This window comes from Pithys albifrons, chromosome 14 (genome assembly GCF_047495875.1).
Source record: "Pithys albifrons albifrons isolate INPA30051 chromosome 14, PitAlb_v1, whole genome shotgun sequence".
NCBI classification, from domain to species: domain Eukaryota; kingdom Metazoa; phylum Chordata; class Aves; order Passeriformes; family Thamnophilidae; genus Pithys; species Pithys albifrons.
The window spans coordinates 17039532-17064256 of NC_092471.1; the positions used below are offsets into that span (position 1 = coordinate 17039532).

General features: G+C 52.6%; 2 protein-coding genes across 3 annotated transcripts; both read left to right on the plus strand.

Annotated features, from left to right (window-relative positions):
- Positions 1-989: 989 nt before the first annotated feature.
- Positions 990-11357, plus strand: LOC139678350 (mitochondrial fission factor homolog B-like). 2 transcript variants are annotated; one of them, XM_071569106.1, is made up of 7 exons: positions 990-1096; positions 3435-3662; positions 4206-4360; positions 5141-5229; positions 6136-6297; positions 8726-8804; positions 9259-11357. In XM_071569106.1, exons 2-7 carry the CDS (start codon positions 3467-3469, stop codon positions 9388-9390), a joined length of 813 nt encoding a protein of 270 aa, XP_071425207.1. In that variant the 5' UTR covers positions 990-1096; positions 3435-3466; the 3' UTR covers positions 9391-11357. The 2 variants fall into 2 exon arrangements, with proteins under 2 accessions (XP_071425207.1, XP_071425206.1); XM_071569105.1 differs by having other exon boundaries at positions 994-1096; positions 3364-3662.
- Positions 11358-13889: 2532 nt separating this feature from the next.
- Positions 13890-20404, plus strand: CNGA2 (cyclic nucleotide gated channel subunit alpha 2). Its single transcript, XM_071569103.1, has 6 exons — positions 13890-13970; positions 14176-14291; positions 14777-14947; positions 17243-17350; positions 17766-17872; positions 18558-20404. Exons 1-6 carry the CDS (start codon positions 13890-13892, stop codon positions 19979-19981), a joined length of 2007 nt encoding a protein of 668 aa, XP_071425204.1. The 3' UTR covers positions 19982-20404.
- Positions 20405-24725: the final 4321 nt, after the last annotated feature.

Sequence of the window (24725 nt, forward strand, 5' to 3'; positions counted from 1 at the left end):
CTGCGGCTTGGAAAGACAAATGTCATCACTCCAAACATCCCCCTTCCTTCTTCCGCAGTACAGGAGGAATGTCTCACTGGGCACAGCTGGGTTTCCGTCTCATGGAGGTGTTGAGGCTCAGCTCTGTAAGGCGGTGGTGGCAGCTGTGGGACAACACCAATACCCTCCACTGCGGCCACAGGACAGTCCCCAGTGAGGATGGGACCGTCTCTGGAAAAGGAGTGTGTGCTGCTTTGGGGCTGTCAATGAACCCCACACATCCAGCCGGAGCCTTGGACTTCCGTCGGCATCTGGTGCACTTCTGAGTGAAAACTAGAGGGCGTCCTAACAGCCCCTGCAAGTGAGGTGCAGGGGGTTTTACTGAGGTCCTTGGAGGGGATTGAGGTGCGCAGGTTGTCCTGCTATTCCTCTGTGTGCTCCTAAACCCGTTAGATAATCCCCTTTAAATAGCAAGACCAGGGCAACGGGGGATTTATTTTAAGTCTTTTCAAACCCAGATTTTACGGTCAGGTCTTGGACCCTGTGCCCATTCAGAAGTGTTTAAAACTGTCGTTAATCCCAAATGGATCATTTTATCGGTGCGGAGAGGCAGAGATCAGCTCTGGGACGGCCCGGGCTCCGGGACGGCCCCGGGGACTGCGGGCTGGGCACGGAGCGGGGCTTTGCCCGCAAACATCGCGGGGCCGCGTGTGCGTGGAACGGGGACGTGGTGAAGGTCCGCGTTTGCTTCTGCCCCTGGCAAGAGCAATCCCACCCCTCCAGCATACGGCTGAGCAGTGCGGGGGACGCGGCGGACAGAGAGGATCCGGGGCGGGAGGGACTTGGTATCCCGAGAGAGGCAACACCAGGAGGAGCTGCACCTCGTTAATTACCGGCTGCAGCTTTAAGCGCGGAGGGGCGGGGGGGCTGTCGGGGGGTGGGTTAGTTCCCGGGGGGGGCGGGCTGATTACCGGGTAGGGGGCCGGGCTGGCTGTCGGGGGCCGGGCTGGTTACCGGGAGAGGGCCGGGCTGTCCCGGCTGTCACCGCCCCGCCCAGTCCCGTCAGCGGGCGCGGCTGTTTACAGGTCCGACAAGTTGCGTTGGTCTGCGAAAAAAAGTAAGTTCCCCTCCGCCCCCTTCCCGCACCACACTTCCCCCTTTGTACCCCCGCAAAGCCAGTGCGTCCCGCAGCCGGCGCCGGGACTCCGCGGGAGCCTCTGGAGTGCCCCCCGTGGCCGGGATGTCCCCTCGGGAGGGCGCGGAACACCCTCCCCCCCCCCGCACCTGCCCCGGCAGGGTCCCCTCCCGCGTGTCCCGTGCCCCGTGCCAGCCCCCGCTGGGGTCAGAGCCCGGGGAGCCCGGAGCCCGTCCCGGGGGGCAGCGGGCTCACCCCGAACCGGCTGGCGAACTCCTTCCCCTCCCGGTGAGCCCCCCTCTGCCAAGGGTGCACCCCCGAGCCGAAGGGCTGAGCCGAGAGCAAACCCAGAGCTCTCCCCTGCAGCTCATGCCGAGAGGTGAAGGCGGGTGCTGCACCAGGCTGGTATCTCCACCTGCCTTCTTTGAGGTGTCCTGGGCTGGGGAGGGACAGAGAAAGGGAGGTTGTGGAGTCTTCTTCCCCAGGGCAGGTTTTACTGGCTTTCAGGACTTAAACCGACTCAGGCTTAGTGAGCCGGAAATCCCTGTCACTGCAAATCCAAGGAGAAGTGCCAAGGCAGAGACTGAACCTCTGCCGGTGAGCGGGGAGTGCTTGGCAAGGGCTAGAAAAAACCCTAAAGAAAGTTAAAGGAGGAAATCCAGCCACTTAAGCATTTTGTTCTTATGGGTTTTGACAGCTAATTTTTCTCCTTTTCTTAATAGCTTAGTCTCTCAGAGACTGCTTCTCACCCCCTCCCATGCCTCTGCTCCTTGGGAGCTGCAGCAGTTTCAGCGGTGATCAGAAAATGAACTGATCTGCCCTCTCCAGATTTACTGTTATTAATATATGCTGGTTTCCCAGAGAGCAGGCTGAGAGAGCAATGCGGGGTATTCACTGCTCTGAAACACCAAAAATGTGCAGGAGAAGCCTGGTGGTCTTCATGGCTGTGGACCATGGGCTGAATGTCTGTAATTAAAACATTTTTAATGACAGAGGACGAGAGAACAGCACAAGTGTTCACTGGAACTGCTGGTTATTGCAGGTGTGGAGCTGGTTCTGCCACCCTCCTGTACCTTGCTTTCGTCCAGCTACACCCCATTTGGCTTTGGAGAGGGAAACCTCTCCCTCCTCCGGCTGTTTGAGCTGTGCTGGAGCAGGCATATGGTGGAGATTTTGGCCTAGAAGCAAAGGGGGACCTTTTGGGGCATGGTGAGCTCAAAGGGTGATAGCAAGGGAGGGTGCAGGGATGCTGTGCATGCATGTGGCACATCAGGCTGGGGTCTGCCAGCCTCTGCAGTTCTCACTTGAGGTTTTTGGGGAAGAATAAGGAGTGCATGTGCTGGGAACCCGGAAGGTGGGTTTGGGGGCTTCTCTGCCAGAAGTATACATTGATTGCCCTCTGCTTGCATTGCCCAGTGAAAGTGTTGGGACATTGTGGCCCCAGAGTGCTTCTCAAAGCCCCGGCACTTGGCAAAGGGAAAGCTCAGGAATGGGGCATTTGTGTGTCCTGAGCAAAAGCAAAGGCCCAGGTAGTGTCCATGTCCTGGTCCTGCTGCTGGATGCTCCCAGGAGCAGTGAGAACTAGGGACTGTGTCCCTCTGCAGTGCTGAGCCCCTTATGGAAGTGAGCCAAGTTGGGGAACTCTGCTTCAAGCTGGGGAGGGTGATGTGTGTTTTCCTTTCCCCACTGGAAGGGTGGTTCCGTGTCTGACAGCTCTGCTCAGGGCAAAATCCATCCTGCTTAGCTGGTGTGGGTCACCTAAGGAGATGGATACTGGATTGTGGGGGCAATGGCGTATGGCCCTGGAGATGCTGCAGTGAACATGTGTGCAGAGTTCAGTGCTGAGTTTCGCCTGTAGCAACCTGGAAAGTCATCACCAAAATGTGTGTTTTGCTTTTAGAAAGCTGCTTTTTTTCCTCAAAGGTATGTGAACATGAAAATATGATCCCAGCCCTCCAAAAATCTTTAATTCTGGATGGAACATATTTTTTTCATTAGTTTTTAGTGTGTACTGAACTGCTTTTCTCCCTCAGGTGTGCTGACTCCTTTCCTTGCTATCAATTGAGGCAATAGGTGCTAAGTTCATACTTGGCTCCCAGGACACCCACAGTTGCCCTGCAGCCTTATCCCCACCAGCTGCATTTCATGGGACATCCTGTTCTCCCAGACACCTCCTACAGTGCCTGTCTTTTGGGTTGTTTATGCCTGTATTTTAACTGTCTTACAGCACATGTGTTGTCCCTGTACAGGTGCCAGTTTGGAAGAGCTGCCACTGTTGCCACTTTTGCTCAGATTTCTCTCCGTCTGTGTGAAACCCCAGGGTGTTCAAGGCATCTGAGGAAATCAGGAAAGATGTGGCCATTGTGGGGACTGGACCTGAACCGAGTCCGCTGTGACCTGCTCTTCACAGAAGCCATCAATCAAAGGATGCAGGTTCCCAACAGGCTGAAGGTAGCAGAGAGCTGCAGCCCTGTGGACAAGGAGCCAGTGACAGAAGATGTCCCTCCCTCCTTTCGGATGCACATCCCTGATAGGATTTCTCTTGCAGGTGAAGTCCTGGGTTGTCTGGTTTTGGGGCAGCTGAAGGTTGGTGGGGCACTACAACATCCTAGGGAGTAGCATCCCTTTATAAAGTCTCTGTCATTTGCTTTGCAAGAGGAGAGGACAGGGTCATGTAATGTAGTCAACTTTCTTCAGGAAGGTAGGACAGGATGGTGGCGAGGTGCTTGGGAGGGGGTGAGCAAAGGTGACCAACAGAAAGCAGGAAGGGTCTTAGTTCCCAAAGGTGAGGAGCAAAATATGGAGGCATCTCCCTCCACATGTCTTACAGTTCCCTCTTGGCCTCTGGTAGGCTCCCTGCTTTGGGATGCGGGACATTTGATCCTGTCTTTGAAAACCAAAACTCAAACCTTGCTGTCCTGAAGCAGTGGGTCTCCCTCTCTGGGCTGTCATGCTGCTCAGAGCTGCAGGACATAATTTTTGTATGTCTGATACTAGGCACAGGCTTGGCTCACCTGCAGAGGGTGGATCTCTCGTTTCTCCTGAGGCCATTCAGGTTGGCTTAATTTTTCTCTCTCTTTCCTTTCTGTAGAAATATCAGATGCCAGCTTGAGGCCAGTCCTGTTGAACCAGCAAAGGAAGGTTCCCTCTGTTGTGGTGCATATGTCCCCAGACCCCAGCCCCCTCGGGGACCTCCCTTTCCTGCACACAACCAGCAGGTCGAGCGCCCAGAGACGCAAACGATCGGTACTGTACTGACAGAGAGCGGGGCTGCCTTTGGTGGGAAATGGGAGCAATCCCTCTTCTGGGTTTCTCCAGGGGTCTTTTATCCCCCCAAGCCGGAATTCATCTTCCAGAGTGCTACCTCCTCCCGGGAGGTCCTAGGAGTGAGGGCGTAGGGATGGTGGGATCTCTCTCTGTCCCATAGCTAGTACAAACCTGTGTGCTGGGACATTGATTCAGCCAGATCTCCTGCTGTGTTTTGTGAGCAGGAGGTAGGCTGAGGTAGGTACACTCTCCCCAAACCTTCTCCTGCTACTCTTGAAGTTCCCTTTCAAACTTTTTCTCCTCAATGAAGTACTAGGCAGAGCTGGTTCATTATTGCCGTATAAAAGGTTCTAGGGTCAGAGCCGAAAGCAGATTTTTACTTTGTGGAAGACTAATTCAAAGAGAGGTCCCTGGCATGGGCAGGCAGACTTGGTTTGGCTTCTGGACCTGCTGCTCTGCCTTCTTAAAGGCTTTCACCTCCTTGAAATTCAAGAGCTATTCCCGGATGTGTTAGGTGCAGGATTTTTGATCTTGATAGAGTTCAGATCAGTGGACTCCTTGCTGGTGACTCTCTCTCTGCTCCAAGCACGTCTCCTCACCAGCACCAGCATCAGTTCACTGGGTTGGGGCTCATGTAGTACTCCCACCACTGAGTACTCTTCCCAAGTTGGTGGGGCCCTGGCCCTGCAGCCAGGCAGGGCACTGGCAACTCACCTGTGCAGGTCTCTGTGTTGATGTGGCTATGTTTGATTCCAACAGGGCCACCATGGCAGTAGGTCACGTCGGGACAGGACCCCAAGTGACTGTGCCCAGCTGGCCTTGCACAGCCCAGGACAGCACCATGAATGGTGAGCATGAGCCCATAGTTATCTGGGGTGGGTGGGGAACAACATCTGCTGTCACTGTGCTGCTTTGGAGCTCTCTGATGTTGGGCGTCCTAAGGAGAGAGGGAGGATACAGATGAGAGTAAGGCAATGCCTGGCAAGCCCTACTCTTGTATGAGAGAAACATGGCCTCTGGTGTCAAAGAGGTTTGTGCAAGGCAGCTGTATTGGTCCCCAGGGTGATGAGCTCTCTGCTGAGATGCACGTGGGACAGCATGTCCCTTCTCACAGCAGGCTGTTGGTCCTGGCCATGGTGCCAAGAGGACCTCATTGCCCACTCTGCCTTGTCCTGGTCTCTCTGGCTCTGCCCATCTTCCTCTTGGTGCCTCACAATGTGCTCTCTTACTTCAGCACCAGCATGGCAGAGTGCTGGGCAGGTGACCAGTGGAAATGGGGTGCCAGGGCTTAACCAGGGTTCTGCAGGGGTTGATGAAACTTGCAGTGCCCTGCAGAAAGGGTGGGCTAAGTGCAAACTTGCTTGCACAGTGATAGTGATCCTCTGCTCATGGCCTTGGGCTCCCAAGTCTCTTAAGTGGAGAAATGGTCTCTAAGCTAATCCCAGAGCAGAGCCAACTTTCCCACTAGAAGTCCAGGGTTGTCATGGGTGGCAGGAGAGCTGCCTTCTGCAGCCCCTGTGAGAGCAGCATGGCACACAGACGTGACTGGCTTTGAAGGAATCAGGCAGATGCTGCTGAGTCTGGGGGCTGCTAGAGAGGGTTCTCCCACCTGGTGACATCAGGGTCTCGGTGCTGATGGCATTGACGAGAGATGCCTGGAGCTGCTGCAGGGATGAAGGGCATTGCCTACTGCCAGACTGTGCCCTGTTGCACAAGGCCAGGGAGTAACAGGAGTGATTCTGTGTGCACCCCAGGCCGGACACGGGCCCTCTGCCCACTCGTGGTGCCCCACTCCCACTCTTCACAGAGGCAGGCAGGATCTACTCCATGCAGAACATCTTCCAGACCATGTACCTCCTGGGCCAGGTGCTCTTCCACCGTGTCCAGGACTCTCTTCAAGGCCCAGTGTTGTCCAGGTGACTTTGGCTTGTCCTGAGCCAGCTCCCTGTCCTTCTGTGAGGATTGGCCTTTGCCTTGCTGAGATATGAACCAGGCATGAGCTCTGTGAGCTGCGGGCTGCGTGAGACAGGCTGGTCCTGCATGGCTGACTCAGACTCTGCTTCTTTCCTGCCCTGTCTGCCAGCTCTGCATGCTGGGCTTGGGTGCACCCCCCTAACCCAGCCAGGCTTGTGTCTCCTGCTGAGCTTAACACCAATCCCCCAGGTACCCTGAGTGATCTAACACTACCTGTGAGTTTGTTGGGAGTTCTCTTCACTGCTAAGCAAGTACTAATTTTTCTGTATGCCTTGATAGCTTGATGGAGAGGAACGTGTGAAAGGAATCAAAATTCAGAACAGCCTGACCCAGGCCCTGTCCCTGAGGCAGCCTCTCTTGAGGGCTCCCAGCACCCTTGTCTATATCTTGGTCACTCTTAATTAGCCTTTCCATGGACTGGCTTCACCACGTTACTCATCCCACAGCCAGAGCCCCTGGCCAGGGTGTGCTGTGCCTTTGTGCTCACTGGAGCAGGTGTGCAGTGACCTCAATCCTTCCAGATGTCCTGGAGTAATGATCTCTACAAACCTTACCTGTGCCAGTGCAGTAAATTTAACATGTTTGAAGACATTCTTGCAGCCTTAAGGTGTCCCCACTGCTCTAAGACTGCTCAGTGCCTGGAGAAACATCTGAGTACTTCTAATTCTCCTTGGGTAAAGCCTCCAGGCAGAAAGGGAGGAAAGTGAGCATCCATCATTGCATCCATCATCAGTGGCACACCCTGCCTTCCCTCCCCAGCTGGCTTCTGCTTGCCAGTGATTCAAAGTGATGTCCCTGCTTTTAAACACAGGAGGCTGAGGCTGTCTTCAAACATCTCTTTAATTTCTTAATGAAGTCTGGGTATGCCAACAGGTCTGGTTAGTGGCTGTGTAAGACCTTCTCCCTCCTTCCATCAGCAGTGAAGGACATTTAGGCCATGGTAGCCTCAGGAACTGCTGGAATTCAGTGGGATGATTTCCAGGCCTCTCCCCATGTCTCGGTCTCCCTTTGAAACCAGCTACCTTCAAGAACCTCTTCTTGGTACTGTGCATCCCTTCAGGTGCAGACAATGTCTCTTTGATATGTCAACTTTTTGCCTCTATGCAACAGTAAATAAAAAGATGATGCTGACTTGTTTGTCCTCAAATTTTAGTAAAGAAAAGTCTGGTCTCAAACGGAGACTGGAATATTTGCCTGTCAGTGACCTCTTGAAGGGTATGAGTCATCAGACGGTAATTTCTAGTTTCTATTCTAAAGGGTGTTCACCTGTATCGACTGGGATTTTGAATCAAAAGCTGCAGGATGTGTCCTTTTTCCATGGTTCTGTGCTGAGAGAAATTGTATTTTCTTTCTGTTGTGACTTTCATTTTACACAGCAGCTGCGTTATATGGAGGTATTATCTCACAAATGTATTTTCAGTTAGAGATTCACTGAATCTCCACATACTCTTCTGGTTTGTCTTCAGTGAGATCAGCATTATATTGCAAACAGGAATAAACATCCCTTCCTCCCCAGGGTCTCCAAGGAGCGGGATTAGATGCTTGGTAAGCCCTATGGGATCAGAGAGTGCCTGTGTGTTACTGGTGCACAGGGGAGTTTTGGTTATTGTACAGCTGATTTTGGGCTAGCCTATGATGACAGGGACAACAGACCAAACATAGCAATTTTTATTTTTCTCACTGTGAATCTACTTTATTTTGTTGCTCAATGCTGTGGACCCTGCAGTGAGATGTGTCTCCAGGGAATGCCAGCGCAGCGGCTAATCCCAGTGGTGGCCCCTGTGTTTCCAGGGATGGAAGAAAGTGGTGAATGTTTGGGTTGCTTGTTTGTGTTTCAAGTTGCAGGTAAAGTTTACTATAAGAGGAAAAAGTGATAGTTCCCTCCAGATGATGACAGCTTCCCCCCCATGGGATCCTCACCTGCTGCTGTAAATGAGATCATCCCTCCATTTTGGCCTGTCATACATGTTTACCTGGCTGGCTCCACAGATGGCTCTAAGATCCAACCCTCAGTGAATTCCTGGGACTTTAGAGAATGGATGCTTGGTAGATAAGTTTTCTCTCTGTCCGACTTCCAAAGAAATACAAGCATGTGTTTTCCCTGTCCCCTGTCACGGCATGTACTGTCTCTTTGTGGTCACTTTGGGTTCATGGTGGAGGGGTATAAATGTGCATGATGGGGGTTAAGAAGAGATGGGTGGATGCTGTACAGGTGCTGTTTGCTTTCCTCTGGTGCTGTATCAAAACAGCTCAGCCTGGGCACACACACTCTGCCTGCATGACTTGGCTCCCCGTGGCAGTGCCTGTGGGGGGACAGTTGCACTCCTCAAGTAGTGCTTGTTCACCTGCATCTCTGTTTTTGTTTCCCAGCTCCCAGGAGGCTGGTCCAGCCACAGAGAGCACCTTGGAGGAGACTGGGGTGACTGAGGTGGCAGCGATGAGAAAGCAGGTGAGAGAGGGATGAAGAGCTGCACATGTTTCCTGGGAAAGCCATAGGAACGTGGGTGAGGAGGCTCCAGGGATCTGTTGCTTAGTCATGATGGGCTGATGCTGTAAAGCTGGTCCTACCTAATGGAGAAGCAGGAGAGGATCTCTGTGTTGACCCATTGAGCTCCTACCCCAAGGGGCTGTAAGGCTTCAGGTGACAGCCAGACCCCTCTGTCTGTGGGCAGTGAGAGGGGCTCAGACACTATTCTGTTAGGAAGGACCTTTTCCTGAAGCATATGCTGCAGACCCGAGTCACTGCTGCCAATTCTCCCACACAAAACCAGCTTCTGCTCAAGAAAGAGAGGACCTGAAGGACACAGCAGCTTCCATCCCTCCATCCTGGGCTGTCCAATGCTTTTGGGGTGAAGCCAGTGTCCTATGCTTTGCTGACAGTGGCCCCACTGCTTCCCTTGCAGTTGGCGAGGATCTCGGGGAGGCTGCGTGTGCTGGAGGAGCAGTGCCACGCCTGGCAACAGAAGGAGGCCCTGGTTTACTCTGTGATGATCTCTGCCTGCCTCATCAACACGTGGCTCTGGCTGAGAAGATGACTGCCTGTGCCCAGCCTCCTCTGCTCACCCTGACAGGGTGGGTGAGGGCAGGGAGAGGATCCTTCCTCATGTACTTGCCAGCAGTAAAACTACGTGTTTGTTCTTAACTTGACCTGCTTTTTGCACTCTGAGCCCTTGAGGTTCTATGTCCTTTAGGCCTCGATGACAACGAAGATGTCATCCCTCTCTAGCATCAGAAGTGGGTGAGGGAGATGCTGAAGGTGGACCTCATGCTCCAGCAGCTGGAGATGGTGCTGGGGGAGCTGGGGTACAGGGTTTATGGCCCAGTAGGTGCAGTCCCAGGCTCTGTATGTTCAGTGAGGTCAGTGCTTATGTAGGAAGCTGCTGTGAAGAGCTGAGGCCTCCTAAGAAACTGGTGGCTGACACAGCAGGTGTCTGTTCTGTGCAAAGCAAGGGGAGACCCTCTGCACCTTGCACTGTCTGTCAGAGGAGTCACAAACCCAAGGTATTGGTGTTTGTGGACATGGGGTCCTGTTATAGTTGTAGGATGTGGTGCCACAGCACAGTCCCCTGGCCACATCCCACCTTGGGTAACTCAGCTCTGACCCCATAAAAGTTCTTAGCCAACTGCTGTGGTCTGCTCTTCATCTTCTGTAGGGTGATTGTTTCTAAACTGCTTTAGGGTTTTCTGTTCTTCCCTGTGAAACTGCTGTTTGGTGGAGGTACTACTGCCGGGTCTCCTGTGCCACAGCCTCTGCTCTGGGAGGAATGGAGCTGGAGGAGCCAGGAGCTCCCATCCCTGCAGCTGCTGCTGCTGTGCCACCACCCTTGTCAGCTCCCACCTTGCTGAAGGCAGTTCAGCAGTGCATTTGCAGATGTTCAGATCCAGAGTGACTGTGAGAGTGTTGCTGACATCTGGGCTTATCCAGGAGCTTGGCTCTTTCCCAGAGAACTTTACATGGGAAAATCCCCACAGTGACTCTGGATTATAAGACCTTGTACCAACAGTGATAGCATCATACAGATCATGGAAAATCACCCATGTGGGCAGCAGTAGATATTTTTTAGGTTTCCTGTGCCAGAGGGGAGGATCTCTGTCAGGTCTGCTGCCAAGCTGTAACTTCAGTGATGGTGCAAGAATGTAGGTGAGGGAAATTCCTAACCCAGATGCTTTTTAGCTATAGACAAGCTCAGTTCAACATGTTTACCATTTCTTTCCTTCTGAGGAGTTTAGTAACACTTGGATCTGGGGTGACTTTGAGACGCTTTTAATTGCTGATCCAACACATCTGCTGGAGTTGTGCCTGCAGGCTCTGGGGGCTGGTTTTAGCAAGGCTTAACAGAACCTGTCTGTGCCACCAATAAGTAATTATAGCTGGATTTACAGGTCATCCAGATGTCCCAATAGCTTATTTACAGACGTGGATGCTTGGCTGTTTTCTGCTTGAAACTGCATCAAGCATCTGTGACTGTAAATCTGGCAGCTGGACACTGAGTAATACATAACTGTCCCACAGGTAATTGCAGGTCTGGACCTGTGGCTGATTGCTGGGCTGAAGAGAGTGCTGGGATTTATTGCACATGAGAGCCAGGATGGTGTGGTGGGCTTGGCATGTGCAGTGCTGTGGTGGGGGTATGTAAGGGACAGGAGCACTGGTGGCTCAGGGATGGGGTCAGGGTCACCAGAGGACCTTACACAACAGGTATATTATATAAGGGGCCTACTTCTCTGTGATCATGCCAAGAAATTAGGTAAATTGTCTGGTTTCTCTTCTTTGAGAGGTGCAAATGTGTTTTGGAGGAAGCCTGAGTTTGGAGAATTTTTTAAGCTCTATTTTAGGGTGAGAGGGAATGACCCTTTATGAGGGCACACCACCTTCAAAGAGTGGCTTGAGGATGTTTGCAGATTGTGGAGACATACAATAGGACTTTTATGTAAGGTATAAATTCTGCTGTAAATCTGGAAACACTGACCACAAAATGCATGTTCTAATAAACTCTGTGTGTTCTGGACATGTTTCTTTTTCCAGCCATGGAGTCTGATCCTGGTATCCCAGAGGATGGGAACAGTTAATGTTTATTCCCTCAGCAGCAGAACTGTGACCTGGTGCTGGATGTCTCAGCCCCAGCTGCCATGGCTGGAGGAAGATCTGGAGGAGAACTTACAGTTAATGCTGCCCTGCTGGGATGTGATGCTTTTATTTCCTTTCTCTCTTCCTTGCCTCCTCCTCCTGGCTTTGTCCCAGGGCAGCACATGCGTCAGGGCTGGGTGTCTCCAGGGGTCACTGCTACGATGGCGTGCACAGCAAATAAAGTGTCTTGTGCAAGATGGTGCTCAAGGGAGCTCTGAGGGAGCAGCTCCTGGAGTTTCCGTGTTCCTTTTGAAGGCAGCTGTGGGCAGAGAGCAAAAGGAGAGTTGGAAGGGGGACATTTGCTGCTGCTGGTGCTGCTGGTGAGCTGTATCCAGTGCTGGGCCCTGTGATGTGGGTTCAAGAGCAGGATGACGTGACCCTTGCCGCTGGATGCTCACCCAGGAACCAGCCAACACCGCCAGCAGCCTCAGCCAAGGCTGAGAAATCGTTTCTTCCTTTGGGCTCCCTGCTGTCTGGGTGTTCAGTGAGATTAGGACCAGTGGGATTTAAGGCTTTGAAGGGAAAAGGTAAAACTTTGATAACTAAGAGAAAAGAGACTCCCAGTGCTGCTGCTTTCAGATCAGCCCTGCACAAGGTGCAGCACTCCATGTGCATGGCAGGAGCAGATCCAGCCTTGGCCACTGCAAGTGGTTACATCCTTGAGGAAGGGGGTAAAAATTGACCTCTTCCTTATTGCCTTGGGGATGCAAAGTTTTTGCTAACTGTTTATGAGAATGGCTTTTTGAGCAAAATCAGAGGGCAGAAATTGGTGAAAGATGCATTTCATGATCACCTTCAAACTGCAGCTCCTCTCCATGGGACTCTAGAGGAGCACTTCTGGTCTCCTGCTCCCTGAGCATGAGAAGAGGTAAGTGGATGTGAGGGTGTAAAAATGTGGCTACTTCTAGCAGTTTTCCATCGTAGCAGCAGCTGTGGCACAGCCTCTGAAGCAGAAAAATAGTCACCATGTTTGTATTTCCCTAGAGCAGAGGGCTGGGAGGAGGGCGGGAGCAGACACAGACTCCCTGGGAAGTATTCCAGGTGCATTCCCTCGTGTGGCAGGACCTGAGCTCATGTGGGGGTCTGCCGGCTGGGACTGTGCCGGGGTGGGCAGTGACCCTTCACCAAGGTTTTCTGGGGGCTCAGGAGTCACTGGACACTGAGCTGCTCAGGGTGGCTGCGAGCTCCAGCCAGGCTCTGCCCTGGAAGTTGTCTGGGGTCCCTCCAGCCACCGAGGAGGTGACGGCTGCGGGGAAAAGGGAACACGTGGGCAGGGAAATGCAGCATCTCTGAGCAGCACATTTCCCTCCTCCCCTTTCATCCCCAGACACAAAGCTGCTGTTAACTCCTTTGAGCTGCTCAGGGCGTCGAGGATGCTCAGGGGATGGGTGCGCTGGAGCGATGGAGGATGTGCACATGCGTGTGTGCACCCTCTCCGTGCACAGCCGGGGACCCGCAGCCACCGCCGGGGTGCTGCCCAGACACCTCGCCTGGACTGGAGCGCAGGCAGTTCCGTTCGTGCTGGCTTGGCTTTTCAGCCCAACGGGTGTTTTAAAAGCCTGAGTGCTCTGGAGGCAGTCCGGGACGGTCCCGGCAGAGGGATGCTCTCCAGCCATCCCCGCTAGCCCGCCGGAGGCTTCGAGGCACGCCAGGATCGTAAGTGGACAGTGGTGGCCTCTGGGCAGTGACACTGCTGCCCCAAGGAGGTGAGGAAGGGGAAGGGTAGGAAAGGCAAGGTAAGGGTTGGAGATACAAATAAAGGGAGGGGTAGTCAAGGAAGCGAAGGAAAGGCAAGGGAGGGAGGAGTAGGCAAGGAAAGGGAGGGGAAACCAAGGCATGGGAGGGGCAGGAGGTAAGGAAAAGGAGGAGGAAGCAGGGAAGACCAGGCAAGGAAAGGGCGAGGCAAGGCAAGGGGTAATAAAGGCAAGGCAAATAAAGGCAAGGCATGGGGAGGGGTAGGGTAGGCAGGGGAGGGGTAGGGAAGGCAAGGGAGGGGAAGGCAGGATAAGGAAAGCAAGGCAAGGGAGGGGGAGACAGGGTGAAGTAAGGAAAGGGAGGAGTACACAAGGCTGGTAAGGCAAGAAATGGGAAGGGGGGTAGGCAAGGCAAGGGAAGAGGAGGAAATGCAAGGCAAGGACAGAGTAGGGAATGCAAAGGACTGGGGGTGTAGGCCAGGCAAGGCAAGGGAAGTGGGCAAGGCAAGATGATGAAAGGGGAGGCAAGTCATGGCAAGGAAAAAATGGAATGGTGGTAGGAAACATGGTGTGGACACATTCCTTGTCATTTGACCTGCCCTCTCTTCCCATGCTGCTCTGTATCTCTGTGTTCAAACCATGTGATGTGTCCTGCGTGTCTTTTGTCTGTTTTCTGCTTTTTGCAGGTCCCTGTGGTATCCTCACATTGAGGATGACAGGGAAGAGTAATGGCCTGCCCAGCTCACCAGCCCAAGCCCGAGCAAAGGGTGACATAGAGGGGACAGAGCTCAGCATTAGGAGGTCAGACTGGTCCCTGCTTTGCTTGAAGGAGTCAGGGGTGGAGCAGGGGTGGGGAAGGCCAGCTTGCTGTGTCTGCTGAGACCTGGTATGGGCAGGGCTGTGGTGCCCAGCCTCTGCTGCCAGCTCCCTTCAGTTTGCCTGGCTGTGACAAGTGTCCTGATGGCACAGTATGGGTGTGACTCCCCCCTGTTCCCCACTGCAGGACCCGCTCAATTCAGGATGACACCTCTTCAGAGCTGTGGAGAGGAGCTCCCCTGGATGGGAAGGAGCAGACAGCTGCCTCTGCTTTCCAAGGCCAGGGAGCCTTGGCCAGGTATCTGTGTGTGCCACTGGCCTGGGGTGAACATGAGCCTTTTGTGCCTGGCTTTCGTACTGGGGCCTTGCATGGGGTTGAGATCCCCTCCTGCTGTATGGCATTCATGGAATGCAGGGATCAGTGCCTGTGAATGCTGCTCTGTGCCCTGGTGCCCATGCAGAATATTGTGGTATGGGATGTCTTTACCCTCACTGGGGCCCCAGGAGGACTTAGGGGCTCCTTTCCCTTGCAGGCAACCTCCCTCTGCCTCAGTCACCTACAGACATCTCTGAGGGAGAAGCTGTGAAACATTACCAGGGTGGTCCCTCTTGCTTGTGTATTCTTGGTCCCACATGACTGCAAGGGGGAAAGAATAAATTTGGGGCTTGAGATGGAGATGTGAGAGTTTTCTTCTCAGCTGTAGCCCCTCTGATGGCTCTCAAGCTTTTGCTTTCTCCTTGTTCCATAGAGAACTCCTGACTCTGCCTCTCTCTCCTGTCCAGGATAGCCCGTCTGGTGCTGGTGCTGAGGGACTGGGCCAACAGGAGCTTGCATGAAGAGCAGCAAAGGCCAGACCCCTTCCTCGAGCGCTTCCAAGGCCCTGAGCTCCTGACAGTGGCTGCAGATGCTGGTGGTGAACAAGAGGATGAGGAGACAGAGGAGTTCAACAAGAAGTATGCTACCCTTCCTGTGGCCCCAGCTGTCCTTGGCTGGAGATAAGCTGTGAATGGCAGTGGTGATGGCTGATGGAGGTGGATGGAGCTGGGAAGGAGGGAGGTGGGAGGCAGTGGGTTGAAGGGTCCTTCTTGCTCTTTGCAGCTTGTCTTGGCAGCCAGCCTGGCTTTGCTGGGCTGTTTTGCAGGCACACAGGACCTGGTGGTCTGTCCCTATGGAAAAGACCTGGACAGTCCATTACCTGTGGGCTCTTCTGTCCCCTGGTCCATGTCCTGGTAGGAAACTCATCTTGCATGGCTTGTGACAGGTAGCAGACCTCCCCAATTTCAGAGCAGTTCCACACAAGGGTTGTGTTTGGAGCCAGCCCTGGGTCTGTAATGAGACACTTGTGCATATGAGGAGCTGGACACAAGCCAAGGGGTGCAGGGTCTCCACACAGCAACCACAGCAATCCCACCCAGGAGCCACAAACACGTGGGATTTGCCAGTCTCATTCATCATCTGCAGGATGAAAGGAGATGAAGGGGAAGTGTTTGCTGCCTGTGACCTCTCCAAGAACAGCTTTGTGAGAAGGCTCTTTCAAATCCAGCCCTTTCATCTCCTCAGCTCACACTTCTGGTGAAAAGCAATAACCTGGCTTTTCTTCTGCTGACTAATTAGAGGGCAAAGCTCACAGACTACTCTGGACCCTACCATTATACATGGTAATTAAAACACCAAGAAATAATTGTTTTCTGTAGGAGAAAAATATCTGAGCCTTGTAACTGGGTCTTTACTAGTAATGGAAGAAAAAAATGTTCTGCCCTGTGAGGTTAAGGGGAGTTTGTTAATAAACAGAAAGAGCCGAAGCATGAAAGGGCTGCTCAGTGCCAGTGAGTCCTGGGGATAGGATGGGAACTTCTGCAGATTTCTAGGTCTTCAGCTCTGCAAATTTAAGATCCCCAAATCTGGTAACCCCAAATATGAGCTGCTGTTCATGGCTGTAGAAGGCTCCACGGCTGCAGACCTCAGTGCAAAGCCTTTGGGAAGAGGCAGATGATTATTCCCTGTTCCTGGGTTAACCCAGAACCCTGGTTTTTCAGCCCTGGCCCCGCTGCCAGCATGTCAGTGACTCTGGCCACCTGCCATGGTGGGCAGCACTGGTGATTTAAAGCTGAAATCACCTCATTAACACTGTTACTGAGGTTATTAGTGCTTGTGGGTGCTACAACTGTCCAGGTTGGCTGCAGGTGAGTTGGTCCTTCTCCTGTGGCAGTGCTCTATGTCCCAGGGAGCAGAGTCCTTTTCTCAAACATTTAAGCCACACTTGCTTGCCAAAAAATAAGCACTTTTAATGGGTAGGCTGGACCACCTGCTGATCTGTGGCTGTATGCAAGGTAACTGTGAAGGATCACTGCTGTCCCCATGCTCCAGGCACCATGGGTGCTGCTGCCTGTGCTGCTGGGGAAGGAGACTTCAAGGCAGAGGTTTTGCCTTTGAAGCTGTCAGAAGCCATGGGGTGGGAAATCTGTTGACAAGTAGGTATTTTTTTTCCTATCACTGGAGGGAGTTTTGCGTGTTCAAAAGCTGAGGAGGGAGTGGGACAGGGTGTTTTGCTCTCCCAGGCTGTAGCAGCTAAGCCTATCAGCCCAGCCACAGAGTTTCTCTTCCCTGGCTTCTCCAGTAAGAACTGGCAACTGGAGCACACACATCTTATCTCCAAGTCTCAAGACGAGCAGGATCAAACACTTGGGAGCAGTTCAAAGGCTGGACCCAGGACTGTGCAGACTGCAGGCTTGTTGATGGCTGCCTCACCATGCCAGCTGCCCCTGGGGCTGCTGCTCTGGGGCTTGGGCATCCCCTCCTGATGCTGCCACTGATCTACAGCACACTTTCCTTCCTGCTGTAATTAATCTTTTCTTAAGATCTGTCTGGCATCAGTCCATACCTCATCTGGGAGAGGCAATGTCATGTCAGAGAAGTCTTCTAATCACTGTCTCTTGGACAGCTGTTCCTGGCTCTGCCACTGGGGTGCTGTGTCATGTAGGCCACCTGCTTTGCCTTACAGTTTCCTCTTCTGGTGCATTACTGAGTCCAGATTTAGGGATAAAGGAGCTTAAACAGTGCTGGACATTTTTGCTCAGCACTGCTGGGTTTGGTTTTAGCTTACAGACTGGCACTCCAGCTGCAGCAATGTTTGAGCCAGTGTAGTGCAAAGGATGAAGAGTATGGCTCGGATTGTTCCTTCCAACCCTGTTTTCTATGTTTAGCCCCTTATTCATACACTGCCAACTCTGGCTTCTCTCTTCTTCCAGGAGGAAATGGCAGTTCTTTGTGGTGGACCCAGCTGGGGACTGGTATTACCGTTGGCTGGCCATGATTGCACTTCCTGTCCTCTACAACTGGTGCTTGCTCGTAGCCAGGTGAGCTGGGGATCCCTGTCTTCCCTAACCTTCCTGTTCACCTGGTTGTAAGGTTTCAGGCAGGATAGACACTGGTGGTGGTGGGTGCTGGTGGAAATCAAAAGGAAAGGGACCCTCCATTGTCACTGTGAGTTCTGGAGCCATCCTCCTCTGGCCCTGGTTGGAAAGGTCCATGATTTCAGGGTAAAGCTACAAGGTGCACGTGAGAGGTGATTTCAAGACATTGCTTTACGTACATCAGGAGAGGGCAGGTTTTTCAGAGAAAGGAGTTTTAATTTCTGGAAGAGGGGTGGTTAGTGGCCAAGCTCTGTTGCAGAGTTAGGTGCCTCAGAGCCAGCCTATATTCAGCAGTAATATTTAGAGATACTATTGAGATTTTTTTGGTCTTGAAGCTTGTTTTATGACCTTCCTCCAGGGCTTGTTTCACTGACCTGCAAAAGACCTACGTTGTCCTGTGGCTGGTGTTAGATTACATTTCAGATGCTCTCTACATTGGGGACATAATGATCCGCCTGCGCACAGGTGAGCACAGGTAACTCATGGCATCGTGGCTTGTGAGTGCTTCACTTCAATCCCTTAAAGGTGGAGATGGGCTGCAAGGGAGAGGCCTAATATACAGTTCAATTAGATGAAGGATTTTGTCTACCTTGGCACTCACTAGTATGAAGCAGTCTCCAGAGAAAGAATCTAATTAAAAGATCTGAGAAATGGAGTAAGTTTCAGAATGAAAGATTAATCATCCCAGCTTTCAACTTCACCTTTGAATAATTGTACAAAATTACCTGCATTACTATTAGTATTCGGGCATAGTTGGAAGGTCTGTATCTCTGATTTTGCATCAGTTCAGCTAATGAATTATCTACGTGGAAAAATGGTAGAATTTAATGTTCTTGGGACGTGGCTGTTGGCTGTACGTTTTCTGCAATAATTCATGATCTGGAAGATGGAAACCTTTGTGTCCTCATTTCTTCATGGCAACAGACTAAATCCCTGAGTGATATATTTAGGTGGCTTTTGCAAAATGAAGGGCTTTAGTGATAACAAAAGCCTGTAAATTGCGTAGAGAAGGTGGAGCTGGGAATATTTGGATGACCTTGTGTATTTATGCAAGTGCATGACATACCATGAAATGTTGCTCAGGTGCTTACAAAGCCTGCAGAAGAGTCAAACATAAGCCAAGATAATCGTATCATTTGCTTCTCTTTAGGGTTCTTGGAACAAGGCCTCCTGGTTAAGGACTCAAAGAAGTTACGGGATAACTACATCCATACCCTACAGTTCAAGCTGGATGTTGTCTCCATCCTGCCCACAGACCTGGCATACTTTGCAGTGGGCTTGCACTGCCCTGAATTACGCTTCAACAGGCTGCTGCACTTCTCACGGATGTTTGAGTTCTTTGATAGGACCGAGACCAGAACCAGCCACCCCAACATCTTCCGCATCAGCAACTTGGTTCTCTACATCCTGGTCATCATCCACTGGAATGCATGCATTTATTATGCCATCTCCAAGGCCATAGGCTTTGGAGAGGACACGTGGGTCTATCCCAATGTCACAGACCCTGAATACGGGCATCTGACCCGGGAGTATGTCTACTGTCTTTACTGGTCTACCCTGACTTTGACTACCATCGGAGAGACCCCTCCCCCTGTGAGGGATGAAGAGTACCTCTTTGTGATCTTTGACTTCCTCATCGGTGTCCTCATCTTTGCCACCATTGTGGGAAACGTGGGATCCATGATATCCAACATGAATGCCACCAGGGCAGAGTTCCAGGCAAAAATTGATGCCATAAAGCACTACATGCAGTTCCGCAAGGTGAGCAAAGACTTGGAAACCAAAGTCATCAAGTGGTTTGACTACCTATGGACCAACCAGAAGGCAGTAGATGAACGGGAAGTCCTCAAGAATCTCCCTGATAAGTTAAGGGCAGAGATTGCCATCAACGTTCACCTGGAGACATTAAAGAAGGTGAGGATTTTCCAGGACTGTGAGGCAGGACTACTGGTGGAGCTGGTGCTGAAGCTTCACCCTCAGGTGTTCAGCCCAGGGGATTATGTTTGCCGGAAAGGGGACATTGGAAAAGAGATGTACATCATCAAGGAGGGGAAGCTAGCTGTGGTGGCGGATGATGGAACGACACAGTATGCTCTGCTCACTGCAGGAGGCTGCTTTGGTGAGATCAGCATCCTCAACATCAAAGGGAGCAAAATGGGCAACAGGCGCACAGCCAACATCCGTAGCTTGGGCTACTCTGATCTCTTCTGCCTGTCAAAGGAAGATCTTATGGAAGCAGTCACAGAGTATCCTGATGCCAGAAAGGTCTTGGAGGAGCGTGGCCGGGAGATACTGATCAAGGAAGGGCTGCTGGATGAGTCAGCTGCAGAGGAAGGCACAGAAGGGAAGAGCATGGAGGAGAAGCTGGACAGGGTGGCCTTGAACCTGGACACACTGCACACCCGCTTTGGCCGGCTCCTGACAGAGTACAGTGATGCCCAGATGAAGCTCAAGCAGCGCATCACTGCTCTGGAGTCCAAGATGAGGCAGCAGGAACTGGAGGACTTCTTCTCTGATAGCTCAGACAGTCTGCTTGAGGATGAAGAGAAAGCTTCACCTGGGGGGTTGCACTGAGGGGGAGCAGCTGGATCATGTCTGGCTTTGCAATGGGCAGTGTTTGCTATTTCACAAGGCAGATCCTGTGGCTGCCTTGCCAAGTAGTTCTCTCAGGTCCTTACTATTGCTGCTGCCACTGCCTTGATGGCAGCTCCTGAGATGGCTCCAAATGAGGGAATTGTCCCGGCTCCTCCTCCAGCCTGCCCCTTTTCTCATTGCCTTGATCTGAGACCTTGAACTTGTGTCACTAAAAAGAGGAGAATAGCTAATGCCACAGCTAACATTTCCTTTCAGAAATGTTTCTTCTGGACCTCCTGCAAAAGGTCTGTGCCCATCACACCTCCTTCCTTGTGTTTGCCTTAGAAGGTGGGACATGGATGTGGCATGGAGACCTACCTGGAGGAGAGTGACCAAATCACAAGCATTTACAAATGCATTTTGTGTTCAGCCTTTATAGCTCACTTAAGGTAGTCAGTCCCCACTGAGTGTCTGTGAATGCCCAGTCTGCATCAAGAGACTCCTTACCATCAAGACACCAAAACTCAGCTAAGACTGGCCAAACTGTGCCTCTTCTGTCTGCAGATGAAGAGTCTTGTCTGGCTCACTGTCACTACCCAGACCATCCCCACCACCCTCGCTGAGGCTGGACATTTTGCTGTCAGGGCCTGCAGCTGCTGCCTCCTGATGCCTTTCTTTTCCCTTCTGCTATATTTGGTGCTTTCAGGTGGCACCTGGTGCAGGTGGTTTGGTACTCTGAGCACTGCACCTTCCTGGGGATGCTGTTCCCAAGCCCTCCCACTGTGGAGGCAGTGTGAGTCCCACTTGGGCTGTGGATGTCTTGGATGATAAGTGCAATACAGAGGTACACTGCCAGTTGTGCGACATGCAGGGGGAAGGCAGAGTGTCTCTCCCCTCCATCTCATCACAGCCAGATGTGCCAGGAAGGGTTTGACTGAAATGCCATGTTTTTAAGGAACAGAGCCATGGGGGGAGCCAACTGTGCCCATATTTGCTTTGCTGTGAGTAGCTCAGAGGGAGTGCAGAACACATTTATTTTCTTAGGCAGGGGGTTTTCTTGTACTCAGTGGGAGTTTTGGGGCTTTGCATGGCACTTTCCTCCTGAAGGACAAATGAGTGGCAGAGCCATGGGGACACGTGTAAGTGTGGAAATGTGGCACCAATGCTTATGCCATCTAAGCTCTGCCAGGCTGTGCTGCAGCCCTGTGGGCTCCATGGTGTGAGCAGCTTGATGGTGAGCAATGCAGTGCAGGAACAGCCCCCTAAAACCTGCAAGCAGCAGCAACCTCAGCACAAGCAGCTGTGCCACTCATGCCTCAGCATACTGGGCAGGTGCTGGGACTGAAGGATGCAACCTCTTTTCTTGGTTCTGACCCATGTGTTGGCATGTAGGCCCTCCACATCTGTGGGGTGGGCTAGGGCTGGTTCCCAAGCAGGAGAAAGGGATTCATGTTCTAGGTGAAATCGAGCCAAGAGTTTGGCTAAAATACTGGGGTGACACATGGGGAAACATCAACCCAGAAAGGTTCCTAGTGGGAAAACTGAAGTAATTTCCTTTGTCCTTTGTTTTGCCTCCAGTGTAAGACTGCCTCTCTCAATTTCATATGAACAATTTCAATTTAAAAATAATGGCCTTGCTTTTTGGGATTGTAGGGGTAGGAACGGTTACATTACCAAAATTAGAATTTGGGGTGAGATAAAAAGATTTTTTTGCCATGTCTAAATTAAATTGTAGATTTTCTGGATTTTGCTTTTTCCCCTTTTATTACCAAGATGCTTTTCATTGAAGTAGAGGTGGTTTCAGTTCTGCTTTTCCCTATAACGGCACGAGCCCTGCCTCGCAGCTTCCCCCTTTCCTGTGAGTTATCACCCCTGAATTTGCCGCTGGCTCTTTGCAGAGCCCTCCAGGACCCCGCGTTCTTTCCCCCCGCACCCCGGCCCAGCGCTGCGGGGCGCAGAGGCGGGAGCAGCCGCCAGAGGGCGCTGTGGCCCGCGGAACGGCCGCGGCCGTGCGGGACCCTTCGGCCGTGCGGGACCCTCCGGCTTTGAGGGACCCTCCGGGCGCGCTGGACCCTCTGTGCGTAACCCCAACTGTGCAGAACCCTGTGAGCGACACCCCCTGTGCGGGGCCCTCCGGGTGGGCGGCGGGACTATCTGTACAGGACCCTCTGTGCGAGACCCGGCGTGCGCGACCCTTCGGGCGCGATCCTCGAGCTGTGTGAGACCCTCTGTGCGGGACCCTCCCTGCCGGAGCTCCTGTGCGGGATCCTCCGGCTGTGTATGAGAGGGAGGGTTCCTCCAGGATGGCGAGGGAACCCTCTGTGCGGGCCGCTTCTTGTGAGACCCTCCGGCCGGGAGGGAGGACCCTCCGGGCGCGTGGGGGGACCACGGCGTGCGGGACCCTACGTGCGGGACCCTCTCTGTGGGCAGGGGGGACCCCCAGTGTGGGACCCTCCGTGCGGGCGGCGAGCTCGCAGCCTGTCTGTGCAGGAGCTGAGCCTTTGGCAGTGCGACCCTGAGGGTCTCCCGGTGCCTCTGTCACCACTCGCCTCTCCGCAGCTGCGCCCCGATCCACGCGGTGATCCGCGCCCCGATCCGCGGGCTTTGCTTCATTTACGGCGAGGAGTGGGGCTGGCCGGAGGGACAGCGGATCCTGTGCTCCTGCCCGGCCCCGGACAGGGCAGCTCCTGACCCGCGCCGGGAGCTGCTGGCAGCTTAGGGCCGTCTGACTTATTTCTGGGGATGGGGAGGAAAAGGAATCAAACCCCCTCCCTCCCACAGTTTTAATCCGAGATAATAATGCACTCGGGAAATTTTAAGCCTTCAGATAAATGACCCCAGGGGATGGCTTTGTGAATTCAGAGCAGATCCCGCTTGTTTCCTCAAGGCGGCAAGCCAGGAAATCATGGATTGATGAACTGCTTGACGGGCCTGCTAATGAAATTAGCAGCAGCTCCATGATTTTTTCAGTGAGCGGGACAGGCAGATGTTGGAGGGAAGCACACAATAGCACAGCTGCACTTGCAGGCTGCCTAAATTCCCGGCAGAGAGGACACACGGCTCAGCAGATACAGCTTTGACTGCTGCCCATTTTACATTTGTACCTTTCCCTGTGAAGGCTCTCCTGGAGATGGGGAGCAGGGGGCTGCCAAAGGCTGCTCCTCGGGGCTGGAATCCAGGAGGAAAACCCAAGGATGCCCACCGTAAAGGTCTACTCAGCACCCTGCAGTGACTTGTCTGTGTGACACAATATAGAACTGCTTTGTCCATATGTTATTGTTTCCTTCTTTTAGATCTCTCCCATTGCCAAAAATAAACCTCTGTACAATGGAAGCTTTCTCATTTGTGGGTTGTGGATGGGAGCAAATATATTGACTTTCAGAGAGGTCATATCAGGGGGAAATATCTGTGGCTCACAAAGAAGCCACCCATCCAGTGCCATCGAATAAGGGATGCCCTCTGACTTCTGCAGCAGAAGTTTTCTGCTACCAAAGGGTACACCTTCAGACCTCACCTGTCTCTACCAAAGCTGCAGGAAAGGGCTGAGATGCTCCAGTGAATCAATCATAAATGTGTTGTGTGATACTGGATTTCGTTGCCCTCTGAGCACCATCAGTTCTAGGAATGAAACAATCATCCTGGATGATACCCAGAAAAAGCTCTCTCATCGACCTCTGGGAAGTGCAAGTACCCATTTCACAGCTGGGGAAAATGGAGAGAACTTGCAAGGACACAACAGCGATAACTCCTGCCTCCCAGCTGCCTGCTTTTTTTCTGAAGATGTTCATGAACAGGCCATTTTGGTGGTAGTGAGTAAGCCCCAAAATAACCTCTTTTTAGGCTGTGCACAGCAGGGCTGGACACTGCAGCACCGGAGACCACCTGGCTTTGCCCATTCTCCACAGGTAAGTTAGGTCAGTAAGCTGCAAGCAAGGTTTGTGAGTTTGGACCTGTGGATTTTGGGATTGCAGAGTGGCTTTGACCCAGGGTCTGGCATGAAGCCTGAAGCCTCTGAGTCCTGCAGCACAGCATGGGCAACCTTGTGAGATCTGCTGTGGTGTGTACAGTGCTGGGGGAATGGTGTGAAGCGCAGGGGCTATGGGGATGGGTGGCTCCTGGCTCAGCAAGATTCCAGATGCCTGTGGTTCTGGTGTGGTACATGGCAGGATGAGCAGTACAGCTGCTCTTGGTTCTGCTGGACTTGGTGATGGTGTGCCATTGTGGTTGTTGTTTTGCACTGCTGAGATGGGGTCTGACTGTCCAGATGAGCCCTCAGCAGTGCAAAGCAGTGGGCAAGCTTTAATATTCCTCTGTCTTCCTAACCACACTGCTTCTCTCCTATGGGCTAGCTGGACTGAAGTCTCTTAAAAATCAGGAAAGTTTGGAGGCAACTCCAAACTCTACAGCTTGGGCCTCTTTGGGAGCTCCCTAAATGGCTTTTCCTCCCCCAGCTCCTGGCTCCTCTGCACCCAGGGGAGCTGAGAACTGCTAGTGGTGCTGGTGCTGCCATCCCAGGAGTGAGGCACTGAATGTAGAGGGCTGGTGCAAGTGAGGTTCCACCTGTTCTCCAGGGGCTGGGATGTGGAGGTGGTGTAGAAGGTCACCAGCCTCCCATGCAGCTGTTTCCTGGAGGGGGAATGGCTTGCTCATGCTCATTTGGATTCAATAGCTCTGAAATCAAAGCACTGCCTGCTTCTCCTGCAGGTATGAGTGGAATTCCAAAGAAAATGTTCTGTGCTCAGAT